At 35.0% G+C, this 24,761-nt stretch overlaps 1 protein-coding gene across 1 annotated transcript; it reads right to left on the bottom strand.

The window, feature by feature from the left end:
• Positions 1-12,011: 12,011 nt before the first annotated feature.
• On the bottom strand, positions 12,012-14,182 carry LOC108455865 (AAA-ATPase ASD, mitochondrial-like). Its single transcript, XM_017754433.2, has one exon. It carries the CDS (start codon positions 14,094-14,096, stop codon positions 12,528-12,530), a length of 1,569 nt encoding a protein of 522 aa, XP_017609922.1. The 5' UTR covers positions 14,097-14,182; the 3' UTR covers positions 12,012-12,527.
• Between the last annotated feature and the right edge of the window lie 10,579 nt (positions 14,183-24,761).

Raw genomic sequence — 24,761 nt, 5'->3', positions numbered from 1 at the left:
AGCTACCCACTCGATTGTCTTCGGGACATAGCCCGGTTATAGTAATTCGCACAAATGCCTTCGGGACTTAACCCGGATTTGGTAACTCACACAATTGCTTTCGGGAATTAACCCGGATTTAGTAACTCGCACAAATGCCTTCGGGAATTAACCCGGATTTAGTAACTCGCACAAATGCCTTCGGGAATTAACTCGGATATCATTCGAATAACCAAGCACATATATTAACAAATCATAACACATCCGTATTTCATTCTCACTACCAAAGCTCGAACACAAGACACTATCATATTTACAATTTCGGCTCAATAGCCACATACAAGAGCATGATTTTGATTTGTTTATTACATAATCTAATTAGATCATAATCTAAGTTCCATTACTCGAAAACTTACCTCGGATGTTGTCGAATGATTCTGATGGCTATTCGACCACTTTTTCCTTCCCTTTATCGAATTTAGTTCCCCTTTGCTCTTGAGCTTAATTTAACAAATAAATTGATTTAATCATTTGAGCATCGACAAGAGGAATTCAAGGTACTTAGCCCACATATATTCATTAGACATTAAAGTCACATATGTACGAATTCATGAATCAAACTCAACACATTAGTTAGTACTCTCCTTAGCGAATTTTCTAAGTCAAGATAAAGCCTTCAACATGCTTACTCATGGCGAACAACACATCAACCTAGGTACTCATTCATGTGGCCGATTATGCATGTTGATGTTGAGGCCAATTACATGTTTAATACCACACATGAATGGCATACATTTTACTAGCTAATACATTACATATTGTAGCTCAATACACATCTATCATTTACTTCATAACCGAAACATCATCACAAGTAAATATATACCTTGAGATAGTATATATGTCATACCAATACATCATGTGCAAACATCTATACATTTAGGTGCAAGGGCCGAATCTCAAGTTGATTATAAAGAAATATAAACATATACCCAAAACACAAATCTTACCTACCATGCAATAAGCATAAATCATTCTTATGGATATACCATGGCCGAATACATCACAACACCATACCATTTTAATTTTGGTCATGGTTAAACAAAGAACTTAATATCTCACTCAAAAATGCTAAAAAGAAAATCCAAGAATCATCAACCCACCATCACATATATCATCAACAAGCTTCATATTTAGCATGCAATGGCATTAACACAAAATCCACCTTGGCCGAACATCATTCCCATGACATAGCAAAGATTTGAACCATGGGCTAATTAGAACTCAAGCTAACAACTAAAAACATGCATGAATCTCATGGCACAACCTCAACATACCTTAATCTAGATACAAGTATGGCCAAACCTCCTCCTAATCCTCTTCCAACCCAAGCATGAAGCAAGAACTCCCTCCTTCTTCCTTAGGATTTTCGGCCAAGAGAAGTGAAAATGATGAACACTTTTTTTTGTTTTCTTTCCCTCAACTCACGGCAATGGGGAATCACACACCTTCTCTCTTTTTTTTTTTTCCCATTTCTTTATTCCTAACCTTAGTTTATTGTTTCCTCCCATAATGTACCAACAAAACATGTCTATGACATGTTTTGCCCATCATTCTTTGTCATGGTCGGCCACCACTTATAAAAAGAAGGGATATTTGACATGCAAGTCCTCCCTTTTCATTACATGCACTATTAGGTCCTTATAGATTAGCCTATCACATTTCAAAAGTGTCACACAAGTCCTAATAACTGAATTCACATGCAATCGACTAAATCGAAGCTTGAAATTTTCACACATTCATAAATACATATTCTAGACAATAAATATTACGTTCAAACATTTGGTGACTCGGTTTAGCGGTCCGAAACCACTTCCGACTAGGGTCAATTTTGGGTCATCACAGATGACCAAGTCGAGAGTTACACGGCACACGATACATTTGGGACATGGCTGTGTGTCCTTATTTTGAATGCCTACACGGCCTAAGACATGAGCATGTCTCTTGGCTGTGTGAGTTATACGGCCTGGCCACATAGCCGTGTGACCCCTATAACCTTGAAATTTTTTCCATGTTTTCTGTTTATTTGATCTGTAAACTTTGGTAATGTTCCGTAACCCTGTTCCTGTGACGGATAAGGATTAGGAGTGTTACAAGCCCACACTTGACAGACGTAAGCTTGAGGATAGTAGAGAAAACTACTCGGTCGAAGCACTCATCCTAAAAGAATTGAAAATGTACAATTTTGATTAAGTGTTTATTAATTTAGATATTACAACCAAGATATTGTTTAGGAAAAAGTTTTAAAACTCTGATTTTTCCCTAAATTTATTTTTTGTTGCGTTTTCCAAACCCATTTTTCTAATATCGAGAGCTTCCACGAGCAAGGAAAAGGGCAAAGAGAAGGTTACCTAGCCTTCGATGTTCGAATGAAAACTATTCGGTGAGTGATCTAAATTGCTGCTAATAGGCACAATTCAATGCATTACTAGGGGGGCTTAGGTTAGCCTAATCACTTATCTTAAGTTCCGAGAGTAAGTATCTCTATTTTATCTATTATCATTATGGAAATTATGCTTAAGTGATAAGATATGCTATGTGAATTGACTTGAAAATGTTATGTGCCTTATGACTTAATATGTTATGAACTTGTTGGTATTTATGCATAGTATATGGGATTTTTATGCTATACAATAATGAGTGATCAACAAAAGGAAAGAACAACATGCTCATACAATTGTAATTATAGGATTTTCTTTTATATGTATATTTTTGTCTAAATATATATATTAATTATTTGCGTAGGGTTTAAATATTGCAATTGATGAAGTTTTGCCTAAAGTAGAGCATAATAATTGTGCATGTCATGTTTTCACCAATTGGCCTGGAAGGAAGAAAATGAAATCTTATGAATTTGGTTTTTGGGAAATTGTGAAGGCCACAATAGAAAGGGAGTGGGAAGATAAAGTTGAAAATCTTAAGAAAAAAAGATGAAAAAACTGCTAAGGACTTGATGTCCAAGTCTCATAAACATTGGACAAAGGCCTTCTTTGGATGTCAGTGTAAGTCTGACATGGTTGACAATGATATTTGTGAAGCTTTCAACTCTAGCATTATCGAGGCAAGGTACAAAAATATAATCACAATGTTAGAAGAAATCAGGGTTAGGCAAATGACTCGAATTGTTGAGAAGCGAAAGTTTTGCAAATCATGGAAGCAAAATTATGGTCTTGTAGTGAAGAAAAAATTTGATCAAAATAAAAGAAATGGTGTTGAATGGTGGATGGTATGGAATGGTGATAATGACTATGAGGTGAAAAAGGGAAGAAGACAATAAATAGTGAACATTGAAGAGAGAACCTGTAGTTGCAGGAGTTGGCAATTAACTAGCTTGCCTTGTCCACATGGTTGTGTTGCCATATTGCATATAGGTGGTGAATCAAATGACAATTTGGACTGATGCTACCATAAAGAAAGGTACGAGAAAGCATATGCATATCCTTTGCAACCTATCAATAGAGGACATGAATGAGTCAAGTTTGGAATTGAGCTTGTTCTCCCACCTATTGATAAAAAAAATGCCTGAAAGGCCAAAGAAAAACAGGAGAAATCCAAAAGATGAACCGAAGAAGCAAAAGCTTAGATAATAAGGTTAGGTTGATAGTGACATGCAGAGTCTGAAGTTGAGGGGCATAAAAAACAAAGATGTCCACAACATGTAACTGTTATTTAAGGTTTATAATACTGAGTTTATGTTTCATTTAATAAATATAAAAATTGGTTGATTAAATATGCTCTTCTTTTGTTTATTGCAAACCCAGCCTTAAGAAGCATATAATTTAGTCATTATTAAGCTTATTAATATTATTTTATTTGATACTTGATATATATCCTATTGGTCGATTACATTTGTTCTTTTTTTTATTTGTTGCATACTCATCAGCTGCAAAATGCAGAGCCTCAAGTCGTAAGTAATTTAGTAAATATTAAATTTATAATTATGATTTCATTGATATTTGGTTGATTAAAAATATTTTTTTGTTTGACGCAGAGGACCAATCAGCTAGAAACTATTGATGTTAAAGCTGCAACACCTTTGGTAATGATAACTTTAAAATTTTATTTGATATGTGTCATTAAAAAAATATGAGCCCGGTTGCTTAAACTATTATTTCTTGTTAGATTGGTAAATTTTGTAATTGTTATTTGTCGCGATATTATATAATTCTTGTGTGAATTTGGCTGTTAAAATTTTTTGTTTGTTTGCTACATAGGCGTAACAACTCACAAATTGTTAGGGTAGCTTCAGCACCTTATAGGCCTAATGCTAAGTCATCAAGTGCACACAAAGGGAAGCAGAAGCTGAACACAGTGGATGACATACTTGTAAAGATTAGACGAACACCTATCATGGGGTATGGCCTTTGATACAATCGTAAACCAACTAAAAATCATACAAAGGCAAGTGCTCCTATCAATTAATAGTATAGTTACAATGAGCAAAGATTGTTCTCACGAAGATTAAAAGTACTAGTAATTATTGTCTTTCTATTATTTAACTGATAAATTGAAGTGATTGATTAAAACTAAAATTAACTAAATTAATTAACTAAAGAACAAGACAAATAACAAATCAGGAAAATAAACGATTAACAACCTAAATTATTCAATTTCTTGACTTAGTACCTTGATCCGTAGAAATTCCTAAATTATACTAATATCTCTCTTCAAGACTAAGAGCAACTGACTCTAGGTTGATTAATTAAAATTTCTTTCTAATTAAAACCCTTATTGTGACATTAAGTCCATTTATGGATCCCCCTTTTAAATTTGACTCTAATGTGATAGATTTATGTCGTCCTATTTCTAAGATTGTATGCAACTCCACTCAATTACGCTAGATCTACTCTTAAACAGGGTTTATTCTTCCTCTGATTTAAGCACATCAAACATGGATTAATAGCCTAGAAATATTAAACCAAGAATTAAGCACAAATAATTATCCAAGTCTTTATTGTGTAAAAATAAAAATCAAATAACATAATCCATTTTAGGGTTCATCTCCCTAGGTATTTAGAAAATTAGTTCATGATAGCAAATAAAAACATCCTAAAGACAATATAACCATAAGAAATAAAGGAACTCATAATAAACTTCAAAGAAATCAAAATGAGATCTTCAATGTCAATGGAAATATGCTTCAGAGTCGGCTTCAATGGTGTTTTTCGAGTTTTTTTTTTAGTATTCTATGATGGCTTACTCCCTATTCTTATCTTTGTCATATATAGGTCTTAGAATGCCCGAAAAACCTAAAAAATGTATTTTTCCACATGTTTGGAGTGCAATTTGTGATTGTGACACAGTTTGGCACATGGCTGTAGGGTAGTTCGTGTGGCTCACCCAGCCATGTGTCCAGCCTGTGTGGAATGGCCCAGTCCATTTGGCTCCTAAAACTTGTTCTGATTTTCACTCGTTTTGCTCCCAAATGCTCTCCTAAATATAGAAACATGAATTTAAAGGATTAAGAGCATAAAATTCACCATTTTAAATTGAATAATCATCCAAAAACACATTAAGAATGAGGTTAAAACATGTTACTTTTGGTATTTCTCAGCCTTTACACATATATGGAAATTAGGGAGCAAACCTTTTATGTAGGTTCGGCTACCAAAATTTTAGCTTCTTTAGTCATTTTCAATAACTAATTGAAATAGTACATTTTTTAGTTCGATTTAAGATCAAAGATAATTGAATCCAATAGGACATCTATTATGGGCTCTTCAGTGAAGACTAACTCCCCAAACAATAAACATAAACAAATTAAAGACCCCGTTAGCACCCAATAATCTATTACATAGAAGCAGAAGAAGTGGCATTTCTTTTATATGGCATTTCATATTTCATATTTTTTCATGGGAACTTTTTTCTATGATGACTATAATTTACATGATGGTTTTTTTTTTTTTTTTTTGTTTACACCACATTGGCTGATAATATGGTTTATGGTATAGGAACTGACATTATGATTTTTGTTTTTGTTTGCACCAAATTGGTTGATAATATGGTTTATGGTATATGAACTTTTTACTATCATGACAATGGTTGACAATATGATACATGCATATTAGTTGACTATCATTTTGGTATAATCGCTATAACAACCATTGATTGATTATCAATTTTGGTATTATTTTTGGTAATGCAATTAGCTATTAAGTAAATGCAATTACAATTTTATGGCAATGCAATTATAGTTTCAAGGAATGTAATTGGCAAGCATGAGTTCACCATTTAATAATTTAAAGAGTCAATTAAAATACCAAATAAGAATAGAATACTCTTTTTATTTTAATTTTTTAGAAAAATTAATTTTATTAGTAAACTCAAGTGAATTAGAAATAACCAACAATTACAAGAGATGCCAAATACAGAGACATCATCTTAGCATCTTATAACATAATAGTTAAGGTATCATACGAACATAAAAATGAAATTCGTCTATTATGGACGAGCAAGAACATGAAAGATTCCACGTCAACACCAAAGAGCTGGAGAACTAGGACCCATTAGTGAGTAGCATCGCACTAGCTGCTGAATGTAGAGGAATTCGAGAGAGGAGGCCACCTAAAGTGCTAACGGATTTTATCTTGTTCTGAATGGTCAATAGACTATAAATAATTGTTTCATCAGTTATGCAAGGGCGTGCAAAAACCTTGGAATATTTTTCCCTTTCTCTAAATTTATCCTCTACCTTCTCCTTTTGCTTTATTCTTCTTTCCCACGCACAATTGTTTCTTAACAAATTGGTGCTTTTGTTTAGAGTGGCTGAGCTATGGTGAACAATACAGAGGCAATCAAAACCCTCCAAGAGACTTCCTCTCGCCATGAAAAATCATTGACAACACTTCAAGCCATTGCGACAGAAAACAAGCAAGTACTTCAGGACGTTCTATGCCAATTATCCACGCTCACAGTGCAGTTGGGCCAATCGGTACAGTCAACACTTGTTCAGGAATGATCAAGTGATACCAGAGCGATTCGGGGCAAAGGGAAACTTAAGGATGATCTCGATGATGGGTTTCCTTTTTCTCCAAAACCAGTTTCAGTCGAGCTTCCCCTCTTCATCGGCTGGGACCCAAAAGAATGGATCGCGTCAGTCCAAGATTTCTTCAACTTTTACATACTGAGGATCACTATCGGGTGACGATTGTGTCATTTCGCATGGATGGGATTGCCAAGAAGTGGTTCCGGTGGATGCAGCGCCAACGACAATTAGCTAGTTGGGATCACCTGATTAAAGCTATCTGCAAACAGTTTACTGTAATAGAAATTGAGTCGTCAGAAGGTCAACTCATAAAACTTACCTAGACGGCAACGGTGGTAGAATACCAGACTCGTTTTGAGGATTTGGTTTTGCATACGACCAATCTTCCTAAGGTTTTTTTAACTCAGTGCTTTATTTTGGGTCTCTGATCGATACAAAGAATGATGTGTTATCCAATCGGGTAGCATTCATGAGTGAGGCAATGGCGTTATCCCATTTTCATGAGGCTAGATTGAATGATATGAAACGACTAATGGGTCGTGGTGTTGGGCCCAAGACAACACCCCTTCTACCCAATCCACTGATATCTCCTACTAGTCTACACAATATGCCTGGCTAACCACCACCCATCGATCAATTATCCAAAGCTCCTAATCCTACTTTTCCCTAACCACGCAAACTCTCAGTCACAAAGGCTCAAGCTTGACGTGGCAAAAGATTATGTTATTAGTGTGATACTAAGTTTGTTCCAGGCTATCATTGTAAAGAACCGCATTTTTTCTTATTGGATGATGCCTCCGGTGATACCTAACCGGACGGGGTTGGTGAAAATCTCGAGAGTGATGAGAGAGAATTGGACGATCGGGAACACTCCTTGATGTCCTTTAATGCTCTAGCGGGCTACAATACTCTAAATACCTTGCGCATCACTGCGGATGTTTAAGACCGTTCCGTGGACATTTTGATCGATGGTGGAAGCACTCATAACTTTGTGCAAACTAGAGTGGCTCGTCACTTAGGCCTCTATGTTACTGCTGCGCAGAATTTCAGGGTATTGGTGGGGAACGGGGAGAAGTTGTGGACGGAAAAGTGTATCAGAAATTTACAGGTTCGGGTTCAGAACACTATTTTGGGTACAGATTTTTATGTTTTACCTCATGAGGGCACTGAAATGGTTTTGGGTGTGGTATGGTTGGCTACTTTGTGCGCGGTCACTATGGATTTTTCCAACCTTACATTAGAATTTTGTCTCTATGACACTATCCATCGTTGGCAAGGGGATACCGATATGGGACCTCTTCCGGTGCAGATTCAAACTTTGTGACGAATGAGGGATACTGGTTCTGTGGCTTGTTTCTACCAATTATAGATGTGGAGTACCACAGGACAGAATAAAGAAGTGGAGCAAGCTGATATGGAACAATTGCTTCAGGAATTTGCGAGGGTCTTTGAGTCTACTGGAAGTTTACCACCATCGAGAGAGACTGACCACTCCATTCCCTTATCTCCGAATGTTAAACTAGTAAATGTGCGACCTTATCGGTACCCTCATTTTCAAAAGGGGGAGATTGAACGTCAGGTTCAGCAAATGTTTGAGAATCAATTGATTCAAAAGAGTAATAGTTCGTTCTCATCTCCGATGCTCTTAGTAAAAGAAAAGACGGAACGTGGAGATTTTGTATTGACTATCGAACATTGATCTTCATCACAATCAAAGATAAGTTCCCAATTCCCACTGCCGATGAGTTATTTGATGGATTAGGTGGTTCAAAATTTTTTTCTAAGTTGGATCTGCTAGCAGGTTATCATCAGATTCAGGTGCAGCCGGACGATGTGTACAAAACGACCTTTCACACTTATGACGGCCACTACGTGTTCTGTGTTATACCATTCGGATTAACGAACGCACCATCCACATTTTAGGCCATCATAAATGACATTTTTCAGCCATTTTTACGCAAGTTTATCCTTATTTTCCTTTACGACATCCTTATCTTTAGTCGTGACTGGTCTACCCATTTGGAACACGTAAAGAGGGTTTTGAAAGTACTACAGGAGAATGGATTTGTAGTTAAGAAATCTAAATACATGTTTGGGTAGACATTGATTGAATATTTAGGCCATGTAGTATCCAAGGATTGGTTAGCTATGAACCTAAGTAAAGTGGCTGTGATATAAGCTTGGCCTACACTGACCAATGTGAAAGAGCTACGAGGATTCCTCGACCTCGCCGAGTACTATCGGCGGTTCATCAAAAGTTTTGCAACCTTGACTGCTCCTTTGACAAATTTGCTATGGAAAGGGGAACACTTTGAATGGACTACCAAGGCACAAGAAGCTTTTGAGTTGTTTAAAACTTAGCTATGTTCGACTCCAACGTTGGCCCTGCCCGATTTTTCCAAGGAGTTTGTAGTGGAAACTGATGCCTCTAAAGTGGGATAAGGCAGTTTCTACACAAGGGAATCGATTTTTGGCTTATTACAGTTAGAAATTAAGTCCGAGAATGCAAGGGGCCTCTACTTACCATAGGGAAATGTACGCGATTACTCAAGCCATTGGATAATGGATATAGTATCTATTAAGCAGACATTTTGTGATCATGACAGACCAGAAATCGCTACGAGAATTGATCCAACAAACCATCCAAACTCTGGAACAGCAGAAATGGCTCTCCAAATTGATTGGGTACGATTTTGAAATACGCTACCGGCCCGGGTAATTTAATGTAGTGGCAGATGAGTTATCAAGGGAAGTCAATACTAGTTTGATGGCTTTTTCCCGGCCCTTGTTTGGTATCCTTGATAATGTTCGCCTAGAAATGGATAGTGATGCAGAAATGAAAAAAATTAAGGATCAAATATCTGCTGGACATGAGGAACACTTTGAGTACATAGTGCAGGAGGGACTACTATTGTACAAGGGCAGAATCATGGTACCTAAGGAAGCTGCTTTACATGCAGTGCTGCTTAGGGAATTTCATAGTTCAATCGTGGAAGGTCATGCGAGGAATGTGCGTACATTCAATCGACTATCGGCAAAATTTTATTGGAAGGGGATGGGCAACGATGTGGGTTATTTTGTCCGCAATTATCAAGTATGTCAAAGAATGAAAAGTGATAGTTTAGCCCCCGTCGGTTTACTCTAATCGCTTCCCATTCCTCAGCAAGAGTTTGAAGATATATCCATGGATTTTATCACGGGGTTACCGAAGCTGAATGGCAAGGAAGCCATCATGGTAGTTGTTGATCGTCTCACGAAGTATGGCCACTTCTTTGCTTTGCCAATACAATTTGATAGCAAATCCATTGCCAAAATAATGGTCGAAGGCGTGGTGAAACTTCACGGGATACCCCGTTCTATCGTAAGTGACCGAGATCGAATTTTTGTAAGTGAATTATGGACTGAGCTGGCTCGACTCCAGGGCATCGAGTTGTGTATGAGTTCTACATACCATCTACAGACGACGGCCAAATGGAGGCCCTAAATCGATGTTTGGAGATGTATCTACGTTGCATGGCGGGAGATAATCCAGGAAAGTAGGAAAGTTACCTTGCTTAGGCCGAGTATTAGTATAACATTGCTTATCAATCTTCGGTAGGCATGACACCATTCAAGGCGTTGTATGGCCATGAACCCCTAACAATAGTAAGTTAGACAGATGGTGGTTCCTTAAATGCCCAGCTCGACCATGACTTGAAGGAACGTGATCTTCTGTTAAGAGAGTTGAAGAAGAATCTGTCCAAAGCACAAAACAAGATGAAAATGCAGGCCGATAGACATCGCCGAAAGCTGGAATTAAAAGAGGGAGATTGGGCCTTTGCACGACTGAAGCCGTATTGACAATTGTCACTGCGTTTGAAGAGGTAACACAAGCTCAGTCCTCGATTCTTTGGTCCCTATCGTATACTCAAACGAGTGGGAACTGTAGCTTACATGTTGGACCTGCCGAATTCAACATGAATTCATCCCGTATTTTATGTCTCTCAGCTGAAACCATGTAAGGGACAACCACTTCAGCAGATTACTCAGCTTCCATTGTTGTTCGATCCAGGCGAAACTCAGTTCGTCGATCTGATGCCAAACCTTGAGGACAAGGTTCCTACACTTGGAGGGGGTGATGTTATGGACGAGCAAGAACATGAAAGAATCCACGTCAACACCAATTAGCTGGAGAACAAGGACCTACCAGTGAGTAGTATCGCACTAGTTGCTGAACGTAGAGGAATTCAAGAGAGGAGGCCACCTAAAGTGCTAACGGATTTTTTCTTGTTCTGAATGGTCAATAGACTATAAATAATTGTTTCATCAGTTATGCAAGGGCATGTAAAAACCTTGGAATATTTTTTCCTTTCTCTAAATCTATCCTCTACCTTCTCCTTCTGCTTTATTCTTCTTTCCCGAGCACAATTGTTTCTTAACATCGTCATTTACGAAAAACCCACGAAACATCTAGTTTCCTTTAAAGTACAAAATAAATTTCTTTTTAGTATGTACAAAGTTGCATGGCAAATCATTGTTTGTATATTCTATTAAAGAATAACCTCAATACAACATATGCAACTCTCTGAATTCCATCTCCACCAATAATGTAAGCCTAAGTTCCACTAATATGTCAATTAGATCGATAAGTCTTTGATCATGATAACTAATTATACTTATTGACAACAATTACAAATATCATAATATTTTTTACACATACCTAATTAATTCCATGATTCTGACTGCTATCAACAATCTTTGGTATCATGCTCACCTCATAATGTTCCAAAGATAGTTCCATAAGTTTATAGATATCATAAACAACCTTGGGATCTAAATGCACAATAATTTTAGCATAAAATCCCATGTATCCTCCTATAAATGCAAGAAACTCCTTAAATGATGGATGACATATTTTAAAACATCTTCTAATCAAGGGAAAATCATACCAACATGAAAATGTTAGGTTGACACATTTAATGAAGAAATCTATATAGTAAGCATTTATATGTTTTCCTTATTAGCAAAATTTAGAGCTAAACACTATTATTGATTCAGGAAAACCTTTTTCCTCTAATAGTCTGTACAAGAAATGAAATATATTAAAAAGAACTCCATAAGGAACAAAGTCGAGGCGTAATGGTCACCCACATCTATTCCTGAAACTTTCTTCACACATACGTGTGGTACAAGCCCCATACTATCTCTCTAATCACAGTGTTGAGACCAAGACAAAGACCACCACACGTTACAATACCGGCATACACATCATCCAAGTTGAAATATGTCTAGGAAATCGACGAATGCCCAACTCCTTATCACAAAAAAACATGCAGTTTTCATCATTCCACGTTTCTTTAAAGGGAATTTTTTTATTTACTTTAAAAAGATTTTATATTTTGCAAAAATTTTTAAAAAGATTTTATATTTTGCAAAAATTTTTACTCATATTTTAAATATAAATTTAAATTTATACTAAATTTTTCTTTTGGACTTGACCAATGTATTACAATGATCAATTCATATATTAATGGGTGACCCCAATTTCTTTCACTTCTTCACCCACCTTTGCCACACCATTCTCTTTGACTTCTTTCACATCTTTACCGCTTTGTTCCTTTTCTTCTTTCTCAGGTTTTTTCCTCTGTTTTTCTTCTTCTTCTTTCTCCGCCATTAAACGAGCTTCATCCTCAACCTTCTTCTTTGCTTCCTCCTTAGTATCTTTAAGAGCTTCCACCAATCTCTTCAAACAAGTTTCCACATCGTCATAATCTGATTTCGGCATCAAATTCTCCGCAACATCAGCTGGTGTCATATTTGTTTCCCCCAACAATGATTCGATTTCTCCGAACAATGAATGAGAATCAACCTCCAAATAATTCTTCGCAAATACCTTGAATGCATCAAAGCAACAATAAGACAGTTCAATGTGTTTATCCATTCTTCCCCTCCTTATCAATGCCGGATCAAGCTTCTCAACATAGTTTGTTGTAAAAACAATGATTCTTTCACCCCCACAAGACGACCAAAGTCCATCTATACAATTCAAAAGTCCCGATAATGTAACCTTACTATTCTTTTTCTTTTTATCTTTCACCCTTTTGGTGACCGGATCCGAGGGCTCGTCTTCGTTTCCATCTTTCTCCGTCTTCTTCTCCCTTTGGCCTGTGAGATCGATAGAGCAATCAATATCCTCGATGACGATAATCGATTTGCTTGACGTATCAAGCAAAAGCCTTCTCAACTCCGTGTTTTCCTTCACTGCAGTGAGTTCGAGATCATAAACATCGTAGTTCAGTAGGTTTGCCATTGCCGCAATCATCGATGATTTCCCAGTCCCCGGAGGACCATAAAGGAGATATCCACGTTTCCAAGCTTTCCCAATTCTGGCATAGTAATCTTTCCCTTTGCTGAACTTGATCAAATCGTTCTTGATTTCCTCTTTCAATTTCGCATCCATAGCCAATGTATCAAACGTCGCAGGATGTTCGAACAGGACGTTGCTCCACTTGTTGCTTCGGTATCCGTCCCAGTCCTGGCTCGGATTATTCGAATAAAGCTTCCGTTGCCGGTTTCTCGTTTCGATTTCCTTGCCTGCCTTCATAACATGGCTAATATAAGATTGAGTGATCAATTCTCTATGGCGTTTATGAACTGTAAGCTTGTAAGATTTCTTTTCATCGTCAGCAGGGTAGATTGCAATCCGTGGTGTTTTTGAAAGAGTTCTCTTTGCAGACCACCAAATTTTAACCCCTTGAAATTCTTCAGTAATTTCTTCATTATAATCCATGCTAAGGACTGCGGATTGGCTATCTTTCACAACATCGGCCTTGAGACGCTTGGCCGATGCCGTTGACTTGTCGCTGAGGTAACTTTTGATTCTGAAATAGGCTTCGCTGCGCTTCATGCGTTCACCAGTGAACTCATCAAAAGTAATTTCGACATAAGGATATGCATATCTCACAATTCTATTGAAATACTTTTCGAAAGAGCCTTGAAGATGGTGAGGGAAGAACTGTTTAAAAACGGTATAAACAAGCATCAATGTTCCCATTGTAGAGCCTAAATGAGACCACATTTCTCCCACCATAGCCATTTTTTCTGTAACTCTTTAAAGTTACTTGGAAGTGTTTTTGAACTTTGGTAACTGCTCTCTGTATATATTGGAATAAAGGACTACCTATGACTTGGTGCTTAAGGTATAATTTCCTATATGATTCATGCTGAAAGTTTCCAAGCAATTTCCAGAGTAGTTCACGTGTCATATGATTTGTTTGTCTTTATGTAGGCCGCCATTAATGACCAATGGCTTATCAGATAAAGCAATTGGAGATTTGACTTGAGTCAGCGAGACGGTAATAGGAGATTTTATAAGAGTTCACGTGAATTTGATATGATTAGGTGGCGACTTACGTAAGAAAGAAATGAAAATATTTAGGCAATCGAATAAAGCTTTAATAGAATAGAACAATAATAAAATACAGTCGTAACGAGTAATTTAATTATTTAGTTAAATATAATGGAATAGAACCGTAATAGTATTATTGTGTTTGGTTGTATAGAATAGATATACAATAGCATAAAGAAAAAGTTAAAATGACTAAAATACCCTAGAAAAAACTTTTTAGATATGAGTATTAAATTTTAACAAGATTATTATTAAATATTAATATAATTTAATAACATTCTTAATATAATTATTTTTATTAAATTATATTAAAATGTTTATTTATTTTTATTTTTATATTTAAATATTTAAATAATTTATTTACTATGTTATAAAATAGTTCATTATTATTTGAATGTATTGCTTCTCAAGTTATGAGTTCAACTAAAATTTCATTTATTATTTACATAATTTTTATATAAAACTTTTTACATGTGTTATAATTTAAAATTAATTAATTGTATTAAACACAAAATTTTATCAAAAAAGAGTCACAAAGCATCCAAAAGAAAAAGAGCACCTTTTTATTTTTCTTTTTTCAACTAAAAGAATCAAAAATATGTTTGTTGGGGCTTTTCTTTTTCTTCCCTTTTTTAATTGTTGGGGCTTTTCTCTCATTGCAAGTGCATCATTTCTCACCCTTTTTTTTTTTTGGTGTTTCAAGTCAAATACTTCTTTTTCGGATAGAGCTTGATTTATTTGATTAAAAATTGACTTCATCAATGTACTCAAAATAAAAAAGCTTTGCTTCCAATTTAAGTTTCCCTAGAATTGCCTATTTATCTGCTTAGTTACTTTGTCTACCAAATCCCAATGCTCCATAACAATACTCCTTCAACAGCTTTTCCATTCGGTTCAATACCGAAGAGATAAATACAATTTATTCTAATTGTTGAAGAAAATAAAACAAAATTCATTCAACTCTACACATCATCAGTAATGGGAAGATTATTATACCACAACAGTACCTTTGAAAAACTCAACAACAAGGTTTTTGCAACAAAATTGAGGTCTCTCAAAACTGTAAACTTGCTCATCCTGTTAAGCCAACAGGCTTTTAGTCTAAGAACTAAGCTACTCCAGGCAAGCCAAAAGTATATGCAAGTAAAATAAATGGGATATTGATAGGCATATGACTTAAGTTTGACACAAACTAGAATATAAGAAAGTGAAGTTGAAATAAAACTGACACTAGTATAAGGATACTTCTTTACTTGTCACTCGCTCTCCCAAAATGGAAAACCTATGGCTTGCTTTATTGCAGAAATCTAAAAGAAAACAGCAAATAGGACCATGTTTCCAACAAAGCACATCATTATTTTCATTTTACATTAGTATCCCTTGAATGCAAAAATGGAGATTAACCCATTAAGATAATACGGTACCTAAAAAATGCCAGGCTACCTATTTTTCCTCCAGAAGAACTTTCGTGCAATAAAAAAGCGATGACAACTCTTTTTACTTAACCAAGAGTCAAGCATAAGAGCAAAGAGTTTATAAAAGATACATGATAACAACAAATATATTATCATTTAGCAACACATAATAATTTCCAAACACGAGTATTTTAACAAATAACTTATATAAAACATAAAATCAACTGCCAAGTATTTCCATTCAAATACAGTAAATAAAAGGACAACTGCATTATTAATTATAGGCTGATCTGATGAGCTATAAGCTCAACTAGGACGGTTATAACTCATAAGTCATACCAGTATGGTTATCTTCTATTCTTGTTCGCTGTTTTATTTGTTTGTTATTATTATTGACTACAAATGCATGTAACTATAAGTTCTTTCTAGCAACATAAAACTGAGAATAGTTGATTCACCACACATGCCAAAAATGAATGAAAAGTTAAATAGCAAAAATATAGAACCTCATATAGCTGCACGCTCTTGGACTCACTAAAGGCGTCATAAAAAGGCTTGCTCCAAGAATTGACCATAGCCTGACAAGGAAAATGAGTTAAAATGCATCATCAACAACAATAACCAGAAACAAGAGAAAAGAAAAGTTGGCAACCAACAACATATTTTGTTTCTCAGTTGCAATTCAACTAATTTGAACAGATTTGCAAATGATATAGCCTATATGTATATAAAAAGAACAAATCAATTTATACCTTACCACCGTATTGTTTTAGCTCAGACATATCATCAAAATATCCTCTATTCAATTCATCAGCATTGCCCTAAATCAAATTAAAACAATTATTCATATTAAATTTCATGGAAAAAAGAGCACGTAACAAAATTTTAATAAACAAACAAAGCTTAAACTTACAGTCTTGCTCGTTCTTTCTCGATTTTTTTCCTTGCTTGCAAGCTGCACACACAAGACAAAAAGATACAAAGAACTATAACTTAAAAAATCAAATATTTTAGAGTTAAAAAAGGGGGAGATGGAGGAATTGCCTTGTAAATATCGAAGAAGAGAATGGATGATTTTGAAGCGAAATGTTGAGGAGGTGAAGGGGAAATCTTTGGGTCTCCTTAAACACTATTGAGAGAAAGAAAGAAAAAAGTAGAAAAAAGAGGACGAAAAAATTGGAATAGAGGAATATGGAAGAAACGGAGGGAGAAAATGTTTTACTTGACGCTGCAGTGAAGGATTGTCCGCCCGCTTTTTTCAGGTGAGAAAATAGGCGAGGGCAAAGTGGGGAGTGTGAAGGTATCCTTAAACACCGAATGAGTAATCGGTGGTGAAGAAACAGAATAGGAAACAAACATTTCATTGCAAAGGTCCGTAATGGAATAAGCCTGTAATAGGGAATTCCATTCAACCAAACATGTGTTTAGGATGGACCCACAGAATAGGGTTGTAATGGCCATGCCATTACATTAAACCAAACATGCTGTTAGTTGGTGACCATTTTTATGGTCAAACCTCTTTTTGGTTAAAGTGGTTGACCCAATGAGCTCATGCGGCTAGATATCACAATTTATTAGAAAAATAAGTTATGCATAGTAGAATTTAAAGTTTTCCATAAAATTGATGATATTTATAGTTTTAAATTTCATCAAATTGGATATTTGTGTTTTCTGAATTAAGGAGATTTGTCAAAATTTGAATCTAGATATTTAGACTTTTTTTTTACTTTCAATTGAATGATTTTTCCTGCTATTCTCGAACCCTCGAATGTTTAGAGAGTGAGTTTTATTTAAGAACCGGATATAGGATGAAAAACGAGACTTTCTAGTAAGGAAAGTTGACTTTCTCTTGGGGAAAATCTAAAGCTAATATATTCGATCTCAAAAATTGGAATTATAATTTCCAATAAGTATGCAATTATAATCTCACAAATTTTAATAACAAGTACTCACAAAAAATAGAATTTAATCGAGTGGTTTTATTTAATAAGTGTTTATTTGACTAATCATTAGTCTCTATTTATAGAGAAAATAACAAGAGTTTTAATAGAAAAAAAATTTAACTGAATTGTAATATTTTAAGAGGAAACACGACTCCCACAAGGAGTGTATATGAAGGGGTAGCTAGGGTGTGAAAAAAATTTAAATCGAAAAAATCGAAGTGAAACACACCGATTTAATTAGTTTTTATGCTTGGTTTATTTGGTTTAATCAGTTGATTTTCGATTTTGACATTTTAAACCGAATAAATCAATTAAGGTCTTAACTCATAAGGCAATAAGCTCATAACCTATTTACATGCCCAAACCCAAATTTAAACCTCACATCCAAATACTAATTAAAATCAATATTTTTAAAAACCGAATTCATTAAAATTTAAAACTCAATACCCATTAATATTTAAAACCAAAATTGATAATTTAATTTTTACGATAATCATTTTAATTTTATCATTTAATATATAAAAATAAAATTGATATATACTCATTAACAAGAATAGAAGACATGAATGGTATGTTGACGATGTAAGAAAATCATTTTTTAAGTTCCTTAAGAATTGTTTGATTTAATTTTTAATATTTTTATAGTAAAATTGAAATAAAATTAAAAGTATTATGTTATACTAAATTGAAGAAAGAAGACAATTATGTAACACCCCAAACCCGACCTAGACATTAGAACCAAGTCTGAAGAGTTACATTAATGTTATTAGAAAAACCAACTTTTATAAACAAAGTAAAAAAAACGGCTAACAGATTATAACATCCCTAAAAACCCAATCGATAATTCAACAATCTTAGAAAGTCCTAATGCAAAAAAATAAAATAAAATAAAATTACAGGTAACATAAAAGGTGATAAAGCAAAATGACCGGGCTTCCATTATGCCGACTTGATTAAGACTGTGAGTTATCTATAATTCTATCAACAGACAAAATGAGTTGATAGCTCAGTGTGTAACCGATATAAATTCAATTAGAAGCATAAATATAATAGTACATTCCTAAACTTGTGTTCAAATCAGAATCAGAGGATATCCAGTATAGTCTTAACCAGTCAAAGGAATATCAGAACAGTTTAAGTTTAGATATAGAACAGATAAAAAATAGTGCAGTTTTTCCTACCCCCATCCGCTACACACGATCTCTGACCAACCCAACACACCGTTAAGAGAATTTAAATACTCATCCAGCCCTACACACCACATAGTGTTGGTCCGACATGTTCAACATGATTGTAGACTAGCTGTCAGATCAAATTGTGATAAGATGCTAGATTCACATATAAATTGTGGCTTAGCCACTGGACTAGAACATATCACTTCCTCCTTTACACAATTCCCACCCAATGTAAATGTAGATTACAAATGTTAGGTATCAAGAACTTATACTCAGTTATGCAGATACAGTTCATAGTCAGGTAATACAGATCAATATCATCAATAGTCATCCCAATTAGTATACATCTAGATAGTCAATTATTCAATCTCAGATCATTAGATAGCAACTTATAGGGTCTAAATTAGGTCATATGTACACTACGGAGGCCTACGCTCGCGTCAAATGAAGCTTATGGCCCCAAGGATAAAACTCACTTCTAACCCACACGCCCGTGTGAATTTACACAGCCTAAATGACTGGCTTGTATGGCTTTACACGGCTTGACACACGCCCGTGTCATATGTCCGTGTAGTCCTAAATCGTAAATAGTGGGTCACACGACCTGGACACACGCTCATGTCTCTGGCCTGTGTGGTCTTTAATGACAAACAGTGAGTCACATGGCCTAGACACACGCCTGTGTCTCTGGTCCGTGTGGTCCTTAATGATAAACAATGAGTCACATGGCCTGTCACACGATCTAACACACGGCCATGTGATGCACACGACCTACCACACGGCCTAGCATACGATTGTGTGGCGTCGATAGTCATGGTTTCTGGAGTCCAAATTTTGTAAAGACTCGGGTTTTTAGCATGCACCTAATGTAGTTTTTGATGTAGGAGTAACGCAGAGGAACCCCGAACCCTAGAATGACCATCCAATAACCAATGCAACAACTATTCTCAATTAACACAAGAATTACTACACATAACTAAATCTTATGTCGAAAAACTTCGACACGACCTGCCCACTGGATTTTAACACTCACCTCGCATACAATCGCGAAAATGGAACTAACATGTTGGTAAAACAGTTCCCGCAAGATCCTTGCCTAAAAAGGGAGTCAAACGTATTCTTAAAATAGAGAATTCGGGTAGCAAAACAATTTCAACCAAAGAAAAAAAACAACCAAAAACTCGCAGAACAAAAAGAATTTACGATAGAACTTACACAGAGATCTTTCAACGATGCAACGAACAACGTAAGTCCCTCAATTAGTCTTGGTAGCCACTTTATAGACATATCAAAAAGAAAAAAAAAAAAGAAAAAGGAAGGAAAAGAAAAAAGAAAAAAGAACGAAAAAAAGAAGGAAAAAAAGAAAGGAAGGAGAATGGAAAAAGGGAAAAGAGAGAGGGAAACGTTAAATTCTATTTTAACTACTGATAAGATTTCTAACATTTAGTAAAAATATTCCTTAATGCATACAACGAGACTCAAATACGAGATCAAGTAGAATACAAAAGCTTAACCAATGAACCAACATGCTCATTCTTGACACCAATTCACATAGAATTAAATTTATGTCGATTGTTCAAGGATAGAGATTAACTTAGAATTAAATAATAAAATATTCCAAATATGTGACTCAAACCCCTAACCCCAAACACATTAACAGTAATACATAGCCACAAAAACAAAGATCTAATTACAACAGAATTCAACAGGCAGGCGTTCAAATTTTTGGGGCGTTACAAATTATATGAAAAAAATAAATGAAATAAAATTATAGGTAAATTAAAATTTATTTTTCCAATTAAAAAAATCTAAAATCCAAAAAGCTGAACTGAACCAATAATTTTCGGTTCATTTTATTTGGTTTTGCTCCTTAGGTTGGTTCGATTTATTCAGTTTACATGGATAATTTGATTTATTCGGTTTTTGGTATAAAAAACCCGAACCAATCAAATGCGCACCCTTAGGGGTAGCAACAACACTCTTTCGGGACTAGGTTTGCCTCCCCTTGCTTCTAAATTGGGGCTATTAGGCCTCGTCATGCATCGGGTTAATTATATGTGTTATCTGGTCTTTAAACTAACTCATATAATTTGTCTAACCCAATGAATATATTTCCTAAACCCAAAATATTAATTAATTAATTAATTAGTTAATTAATTAAATTAAGTTAATTAAACTAATTAATTTTACCTTAAACCAACCCAATTTTAATTCTGTTAAAATCAATGGCAACTTTACCATACTAAAATCTATGAGCAAGTTAATTTGATTAACTTGTTCTTATGAAACTATTATGACTTAATTAATTTAATTTCCACTTAGACCTCTAATAATTTAATTACAAATTAATTAAATAACAATTCGAAGAAATTAATTAATTTTTGAGTCATCTCTTGTTCATATCGAGAAAATGCATTCATTGTGGATAACGATACATGCGATCTATTTCTGTAGTTTGTCGTTTCACATTTTTTTTACATTGTTTAATGCAAACCATCAAGATTATATTGAGCTAGTGGAAAGACCATTAGACATATATAATTAGGGCTCAAATAATTTGTAATTAGGCTTCGACTCTTCATCTATTAATTACAACATTATTTAATTATGTGATTCCACTAAAGTACCAAGATTAAGGTTCTGTGTGGTATACTGTCAGTCCAAACAGTTATACTTGTATCCTCTTGCATTACAATTTGACCATATAATGCAACTTAATATTAGTGAAACCTTAAGAATCAAAAAAATCAATATTTGTTTATACATTTTACTTTTAAGTGAGAAAATCATTAAAGACAATCATATAAAAAATTAAATTATTCATATTAAAATATTTATTTATTCAATCATATGAAATTTAGAATTAAATGATGATGGAATAATTACACCAAAAGCACAAATCCTAACGTTAATCCAAAAACTAATGAATGTTGAGTTATTTTCTAAAGTAACAAATATCACTTTACTATTCAACATCTAATTTCTTTCGGTTCCCAAAATGAGCAGGGGTTAAGGTTTCAATCAAACACAACCATCAAATTTAGAAAGACACAAAAACCCAAAAACATGAAAATGAGACTACCGTTGGAGCAACACGAAAACCTTATAATATTGAGAGAATATGGGTGAGTCTCCTATCCCAAAATTTTATCTTATATAATAAACTACCTCGTTAATCCTCTTAAAATATTGTCATTCCTATTTAATCGGAAAGATGATTGTGCATGTAATGTGATCAATCCTCGTTTAAGTAAACCATTATTCAAAGACCAGAAACATTGCTTCCCAACGTACCAAGCCCTTTGATAAACCGTAAAATATACATATTTTTACCCCATGTTTAATGCATTTTATGGATGATTTCTCATTAGAATTGGTGAATTCGATGCTCCTAATGCTTTAATTTCATGTTTTATACTTAGGAGAGCGAAAGGAATGAGAAACGGGCCAAAAATAGAGAAAATAGGCCAAAGTAAAAATCAACACGGCCTGGACCTCCTCACACGGGCATACTACACGACCGTGTCAATCTGGCAGAATTGGAGCACGACTCACACGGGCATAGCACACGCCCGTGCCATTCTAACAGGCTTGAACACGGCCTGAAGTAATCGCACACGAGCATGTCACACGGGCGTGTCCCTACTGAGCCCAAGTTAAGTCCAATTCGGAAAAAGACCACTTTTTAGGGCTTCTAGGCATTCCAAAGCCTATAAATACACCCTAGAAGAGGAGAAAAGGGGAGACGGAGAATAGGGGGTAAGGAATTACTCCAAGAAAGCCGATTGATTCATCTCAGAAGCCGGATTCATCATCAAGGCTAAAGATCTCTCGTCAATTTCCCTTCAGGAATTTCGGGTTTTCTTTATGTTTTATATTTGTTATTCTTCTGAGATGTTTTCTTATTTAGTTATGAACTAAATCCCCTAAATACCTAAGGGGAATGAAACCTAAGACGAATCTTGTTATTATTTTCTGAATCGTATGATAAATATTTAACTTGTTCTTAATTATGTGTTCGTAATTCTTATTTTGATATCCCAGGATACTGATTCAAGACATGCTCTTACTCAGAGGAGGAATAGACCCTGTCTAAGAGTACTTTTTTTCATAATTAAGCGGAGTTGATTGCGCGCCTAGAAATAGGGTGACAAGATTTTGTCGGATTAAGGTGAAACCTAATAAGGGGATCCATAAATCGAGTTAATGCAACTCTAGAGTGTTAATTAGAGAAAATTCTCGGTTATTCAATCTAGGGATTAGACGTTATTAGTCTTGAATAGGGATAATAACATAACTTAGGGATCTCTACAGAATAAGTTAAATGAATAAATAGTCTAATTCGGAGCCAGAATAACAAGCAAAGTCTAGGTGGATTTTTCCTTAGGTATTGTTTCAAGTCAATCGATTTTCCCAAAAGCAATTCCCCAATTCTTTTCTCTGTGCGTTCTTAGTTTAGATAATTAGTTAATTAAAACAAAAACCCATTATTCTTAGGCTAGATAATAAAAAGATAGTCATTACTAGTACTTTTAGTTCCTTTGGGTTCGACAATCCCGTCTTGTTAAAACTATACTACTATTCGATAGGTATACTTGCCTACATCATGATAATAGTTAGTTCAAGAACAAGTAATTATAAATATCTAAAACCTATCACGAAATCTCATGATCACCCTCCTTCCCTTGAAAACTAAGGTCTTTATCTCCCTAATCTCTATCATTACTGACACCTCATGCCACTTCGATGGCACTATCAACCGTTTCCTCCTCCGCTTACTCGACTACCAAGCCCACCAACTCCATCGCTTCTTCGTTGTGTCTATATATATGTACTCTTAACAAAAACATGAATGATAGAAATGGTTTCTTCTTCCCCTTTTAATTTGCAACAGGAAGGAGAGGTAGTGCAGGGAACAAATTAAGAGTGTCGCGGGGTTTATCGATGATGGCGACGGTGAATTGCATGAACAAAATGGGAGCTAAAATTCACTACATAATTTCAATCGAATGAATCAATGGGTGTCTCAAAACTCCTCCAGTAGCTTGCGTCGGTGACATGGTCATGGCCACCGTAAAAAAAGGAAAGCCTGATTTGAGGAAGAAGGGGTTGCCCGCCGTCATCGTTTGACAATGTAAACCTTTGCGTAGAAAGGACGACGTCTGCATGTACTTCGAATGTGAAAAAACAATTCCTTTGTTTCCCCATATTTATGTCTTAAGTTGCTTCTTTTGATAATAGGGGTACAAAATTTTGATTTTTTGGTTGCTCTTTAATGGGAAGCATAGAGTAAAGGAAAATCACCAGTTTTAAAAAGCATGATGTCGTTCTTTATCTATCGCATTGTGTTACTGGTATATTTGATTTAGTTGTTACCATGTAAAACTAATATTTATGTTTCATTGTGAAATTTAGTTTGGGTTATCTATATGTTTACAGATAATGTTGGTGTTATTGTCAATCCCAAGGGAGAAATGAAAGGTAAGCCAACCCATCATCTTCATTCTATTTTGGCACACCTAGTTAGAATAATATTTGCTTATTGAATTGTGGGGTTCCAAATGAAGTTTCTGGTTCTTTTGCTATTGCAATGTTAGATATGAAATTCAAGAATATAGTTAATTCTATTGTTTGAAGTATCTTGTTGATTTCATGGTTTGTTAAGTTCTAGAAACAAATCATTATTGAGTTTTGTAGCTAGGTATGTGTCTTTTTTACTCCATTAATGCAGTTGCAGTTGGAATGGGGGAGTGGGGAAGTAATGCCTTTGATGCCATTATTTTGATAATCAATTGCCACATGGATGAAGTTACTATATGG

Source organism: Gossypium arboreum, chromosome 9 (assembly GCF_025698485.1).
Source record: "Gossypium arboreum isolate Shixiya-1 chromosome 9, ASM2569848v2, whole genome shotgun sequence".
In the NCBI taxonomy this organism is placed as follows: Eukaryota; Viridiplantae; Streptophyta; class Magnoliopsida; order Malvales; family Malvaceae; genus Gossypium; species Gossypium arboreum.
The sequence above is the reverse complement of the archived record's forward strand: the minus strand, read 5'-3'. Positions and strand labels throughout refer to the sequence as shown.

Excerpts from the sequence above, each read along its gene's own strand:
- LOC108455865 (XM_017754433.2), bottom strand. The coding sequence starts at position 14,096 with ATGGCTATGGTGGGAGAAATGTGGTCTCATTTAGGCTCTACAATGGGA.